General features: G+C 46.9%; 1 protein-coding gene across 1 annotated transcript in view; it reads right to left on the bottom strand.

Annotated features, from left to right (window-relative positions):
• Window positions 1-6119, bottom strand: part of NTN4 (netrin 4) — a 53309-nt gene that overhangs the window by 12503 nt on the left and 34687 nt on the right. Inside the window, 2 exon segments of the mRNA XM_035900998.1 lie at window positions 3069-3257; window positions 3669-3795. Coding sequence (XP_035756891.1) covers window positions 3069-3257; window positions 3669-3795 — 316 coding nt within the window.

Genomic DNA, 6119 nt, shown 5'->3' with positions numbered 1-6119 from the left:
AGATTGCTGTTTTAAATGGCAGAATGTCTCGTTTTATCGGGTACACACCTACTCCTGAACAAATATTATATACACTCTTTGCCTACAAGAATCTTTAAAGTATCCTTAAAGATTATGGCTTAACAACTCCTTTATTTACTTAGACCTTGGTATTTTTAAATTTTCAGTGCTACCCTGCAATTGAGCAATAACGGTGCCTTGAGCCAGAAGCAAGCAGGCAACGCCGTGGCCTTCCCGGAAAGAATAAGAGCCCTGTGCATGTCCCGTGTTATTGCAGACCATGGCACCATCTTTGGAAATGTGCCAGGCATAGGCTCTAACCCGTTTTATATAATTTAATTTAACAGTCATTAGTCATTTGCTACGGCCCTGCAAGCTGCTGAGCTCCTCCATGAGATGCCGGGTCCCTGGGAGCAGGAGATCAGATGGGAAACAGTGAAGAGGTCTTAGGCAGGAGAACATTTGTGAGGGTTTGAAGAGCCAAGAGAGAAATCATCTTTGTGTCAATAGGGTCTCTGAAAGGAAAGCATTCAGATAATCCCTACATTTCTGTGGAACCCAGTTTATGCCAGGGGAAGTTGCGTCCCTGAGATACTTAAGTACTTCATGCTCTGCAATTCACAAATACTGGGAAAAAAAAAAGAGCAACAGAGTAGATGTACTTAATGAAGAAAGTAAATAAATGTAGACCTTTTCTCACTGTACTCTAGGCTATCTTACAGTTCTTGTCAAATATATGTTACCTTTCACCTTTAAATACCGGAGTTGATGAATACATAGTGGTCCATAAAGAGGCTGGGTTGTTGCATTAAAGAGTCATGGAAACAAATTTATAGTCTTTACATCAGACATACTTCTTTGGGGGCAAAAAAATGTGGAAAGTGGAATACCACGGGCCAGTGATTTAGAGGTGAATGCCACAAGCTGAGAGGACCAAACATCGGCATTTATATCTGCTGTTACCTCAACAAAAATACCCATTAGTCATCTCATCTCCAGAGCTTCCTCCTGCCCAGAAGGGCTGGGAGAAACTTCTTAATCAGGTCTCCCGGGATTTGGCTAACATATAGCTAATGACATGATGCAATGCCTGACTTCATTAGCGCTGGTCTAACTTGCACACAGGCACACGCACACTGTTGGCAGCCTTCCCTTCGAGCTGTGGCCATTTTGCAGGGATACATCCTGAGACCTCTGTTTCCACCTGTTTTGCAAGGAAGGAGGCTCCATGCTGGCCAGCCCAGGAGGTGCCATTTGACTCCTTCTCAGACCCTCCAAACAGCCGCAGGATTTGGACTGGGTGTTTTGGCACCAGGAAAACCCTACGATGGGTCCCTTGTGAAACTCCATCTCCTCGATGGGTTGCTTGAGACATCCCAGGAGGCAGCAACCACTCCTACTACCTCCAAGGTGAAGGGTGTTATTTTTAGGTGTCCAGGAGACTGCATTCAAATCGGCGCCAAAGCTTGACTTGGCTTCAGTGGCCTCAGAAAAGTACGTGCTCTTCACTGATGGAAGCTGGCGTGTAAAGAGCATCAGGAATTACAATCCTAGTGAAGGTAGTGCAGCTGCAGTAAAAGCACATTTTGGAGGTTAAGGGCCCCATACAGAATTTATTTGTCTTTTGTTCTGAATTATCTAGCAGGACTCAACTGATGCAGTTGGTTCTTTTCTTAATGAGCAAGGCTGAATTCATGAGAGTTAGAAAAACAAAGCATCAAGCCCCTGGTTTGGCTTTAAGTGCAAGCTTTAAACCTGCTTTTTTACTAATGAGACTCCAAAACAAAAGTTTGTTGCATAAGTTCTGGCAATGATTATAGAGGCAAAGTATCTGAAGTTTCAGAGAACAAGACACAAGTAGGTAAAAGAACTTCAAAAAGTCATTAAATTCACTGTTTAAAAAACCAAATTTGTGTACATACTACAGCAGTGAAATAATTATTTACACAAGTAATGGAGAACTGTGGTTGATTCTGGTTTTGTAAAAGGAATCGGGGCTGTAACACAGGCGGGTCAGCTGTTACTGCTCCTCCTTGCAATGAGTGAGAGGTGAAGAGAAGACGGACTTCTGCGGCAGGCTGGCGGGGCCACGGGGAGTCTCACAAGGATGATGTGCAGCGAGGGAGAGGGACAAAAGTGGTCATTCCCCACCTGACCCTGCAGACAAAAGTGAAACCTCACACCCTCTCCAGCCTGGGGTGGAGCTCCTCACCCCAGAAGTGTTTCTCTTCCTTCAGACTCAGGCACTTCTTTGAAGGTGGGAGATACTCTCAGTGTCCCCTCAAACGACACAAGCAGGGTGTCAGTCAGATTTTTTTCTGCCTCCCATGAAGGTTCTCCTCCAGATCCGGGTCAGTGAGGATCTGAAGCCGGTGGGTGGCTGTAGGTGCAGAGCGGAGAGCATGCCTGCGCCCTGTATTTAGCTGACCAGTGCAATGTGCTCAGCGCGGTTTGGGGATCTGGAGTCCCCCATGGTGAGTCACCGTCCTCACAGCAGTCCCCCGGGGAGCATGGCTTTTGGATCACTGCTTTTGCTTGGGAAATATTTAATTTCACATGTGTCCGAGTCATTGCCTTTGGCCTGGCCTCCTCGGTGTCGCGCCTTCTGGAATATCACTTAGCTCGTGTTCCCGTCTCTCCCTCCATACCCACCTGCTGCTGCTGCAAACACACACTGGTGGGTGATGCTATTTATCAGCTGCACCCCTGTTGGCTGAGGCACCCCGCTTCTGGGGTTGCAGCAATCACCAAACAAGGAGAACATGCAAACATGATGCAGCTTTTGCTCTCCAAAAATAGCAGGAGAAACTCAATGAATCATCTTTCTTCCCCTGCCCCCAGGCTACAGGGATCCTCGGGATAGATTTGTCAACAGGATCTGCAGGCTTTCGCCCTGCAAACCGCACCATTGCTTTTTGCAAACAGCATCAATAAGGGAATTCAAAGAACTCCCTGATCCTCACTGAAGCAAGAAGATTGCTCCAAGGAGGAGTAGGAAGATCTCACCTTTCATTTGACTCCCTTCTACTTAACAGAAGCATTTTACTTGCAAAAGGTAGCTGACTTACGTTTGCAGGCATCTGGGGCAGAGAAGGGCTTCCTGAGGTCCCGGTAGAAGCCTGGCTTGCAGCGCTGGCAGTGCTGCCCCTCTGTGTTGTGCTGACAGTTGTCGCAGATGCCACCGCTGCGATTGCCCGATGCCAGCCATGCATCCATGTCAAAATGACAAGTGTCAGCATGCCCATTACACTTGCACGCTGAGACAAAGCCAAAGGGAAGAGAAAGACTCATTAAGGCAGTGAATGATGTCGATTTATAGAAAAGAGACACGAAAACCCAAACCACATTTTGGAATGGGAGACATGACCTATGATTCACTCCAATGCATGAAGCGTCATCACATTTTCATCCATGCTTCCCAACAACTAGAGGCGATATTTAAGAAAAAATAATTTCTTTAACTCTTTTGTGGGCCGTCCCCACCATGCAAACACGTGGTGGGCACAGGGCAGGAGCGTGATGGCACTGGCTCTACGCTTGCTGAGCAAACACCTGCCCATCGTCCCAGTATCGGCTGCCTCTTGGAAACACAGGAGAAAGGTGCACAAGGAGGAAATATTTTGCTCTGGCAGAGGCTCTGGAGACACTGTTCCCGGCTGGTTACTTACACTGACACTCTTTGGGGGCTCCGGTTTTGCCGTCGGCAGCCTGCCAAGGCTGGTCGTTGTAGAGCGGGGCACAGTGCTGGCAGTGGGACCCTGCTGTGTTGTGCTTGCACATGCATTTCCCATGGACCTGGTAGGGGAAAGAGAGCAAGGATCACCCACAGCAAAGCCCAGAGAGTCTCCAGGGCACGAGCAATGCCCAGGTACAGGAGATGCTGCACCAGCTAGATGCTATTATATAGACTAGAAAGAGGGCTAGCATGATGTCTGTCTTGAACTAGACAAACATTCTGCAGTTACATTTTCAATTATATTAGTATTTGCGGATCTGCATGTCATGGTACTGTATAATCACACCTTTTTTTGGAGATCTAAAAGGATCTTTAGCAGACAGTTTCCAGCTGCAGCATGAATTTCCAGGAGAGATTAAAAAAAGCCAAGATCCAAAGCATCCTTGGGACACACCATAAAACCTTTTTTTTCCTCCCTCCCAAACAGAAATACACCTTTGCTGCACTGCAGGAATAGCACTGACAACCTCAGCACCCAGCTCTGCACGCCCAGCCATCAACAATGTAGATAAGTACGAGAAAAAAAGAAATTAACCCCCCGAAACATAGATACCTACTCATCCTAGGCGGAGTTTTTGCCCCACAAAGGAAGAACCAGGGATAACACAAAGACTGAGAGTGACTATACTTGGATATCTTCATGACAGATAGGTGATTTAACAGCTAGACAGCCTAGTGTAAGGGGGTAATTAGAGATGAAAAGCCAGCATAGCACACTCAGTGCCAGCTGCCTCGTCGGCCGCCGGCATTACTTGCGCTGTTGGCAAATGCAAAGAAAACAGGACGTAGCCGGAGGGCAAGAGCAGCCCAACAGCCCCTGGATGCAATGAAATCAAGCTCTGAAGCAGCATGGCTCTGCCAGCAAGGCTGAAGGCCCTGACTTTTGCCGTGGAGTGTGGCGGGCAGCTACCCACTCACATAGCTATTTCAGTGGCTTCCTGTGCTTGCAGCTTTACTCTGCCCAATGTTAAATACAGTTTTACTAAAAGCATTTCAGCTGCAAGTGTCTCCAGATGTCTGATGCATGGCCAGGCTCGAGGCGTGATCGGCGTCCTGCATTTGCTGAAACACAAGTTGAGCGGTGCCTTGCCACCCAGCTGCCCCTTCCTTCACCGGTCGCAGGGGAAGTGAGAGAGAAAGGCAGGCAGCAAACTGAGCATGGTTCAGCTTCTCCAGCTGCTCAGTAACAAGCCAGAGACCTCAGCCTGCCCTGCCAGCCTGGCCCCATGCTCGTGTCATCGGTTGGACATGAAACCAACGGGTCTGGGGACCTGCACCAGCCATCAGCTTCTTTCGGCATCAGGAGCCACATAGGGAGCTCAGGGTGCCTGGTGATCCGGCCCGGAGCTGGGGCATGGCTTTAACTGCTGCTGAAAAATGCTGCCTTCCACTCTGTTTAACTTGTGGTTTTACAAGTGTGCTGTTCCTAACTGTATGACTTGTTGCCGAGACCTGCCACGAAAAAGGGTCCTGTGAAAAACCTGAACAGTAAACAAAACAGAAGAGGACCTTGAACATGTTGTAAACAGCTTTTGCTTGTTACGTAGGTGCACCCCCCCACTCCCCCTGGCTAATGATGACTTCCTGATTTCTTTATTTTTAATGAATAGATTTCAGCTGCTATCTCACGGGGGTCAGATTTAACCGGTACAGATAAAACTTCAAAACTGACCTTGAAAGTCCTTAAAAGACTTCTCAGCAGCAATGCAAATAGCAAAATATTTCAAAAACTTTTCAAGTGATCCTTTCCTGCCTTGTTAAAATGTCTGGATCATCAAAGCAGGAGTAAGCGCAATACAGTACAGCAAGTGGACTGCGTAAGCAACAGACAGACCGAGTCAGACAGAATGCGCAAGCATCTAAGCTAAAGCACGAATACTAAGATAACATCGCTTTCTGTGCTATTTTGGCCTCATTGCAGATACCAGTTGGTCTGTCTGGCTTATCGTATTGATGTATGCTTAAATGTGTGCTAATGTTTGAAAAGAATGAGAAGCAAATACAGAAAAGAAAGAAAACAAATTTGCAGAGGGAATATTTAGTTCTCAAAGTGTGTCTTGTGTTTTCATATTTTCTTCTTTGCTACCACCTACAAAACGTTCTTCAAACTCTCAGATGCCTCGCTTTCCTAAATCAACACTCTGCAATAAAATTTCTCTCTCACTTGTACATTTTTTAGGCAAAGCTCACACAGAAACCAATGTTACAGAGCTACTTTACACACATTTAAAAGCATCCACCCACCCAGAAACAGAAATTGGTTAAGTTGCATTAGTCGTGTGGTCATCTTCTGATGGTTTTGACAGAGCCCTACCTCTTTGATGCCATTTTTGATAGGGGTTTCTTGCAAGCCCTTTGGCCATTCAGTGGCTAGTGCTAAACT

This window comes from Egretta garzetta, unplaced genomic scaffold, assembly GCF_000687185.1.
Source record: "Egretta garzetta isolate BGI_Z169 unplaced genomic scaffold, ASM68718v1 scaffold38, whole genome shotgun sequence".
Taxonomy (NCBI): Eukaryota; Metazoa; Chordata; class Aves; order Pelecaniformes; family Ardeidae; genus Egretta; species Egretta garzetta.
This window is presented reverse-complemented; position numbering and strand designations above follow the sequence as displayed.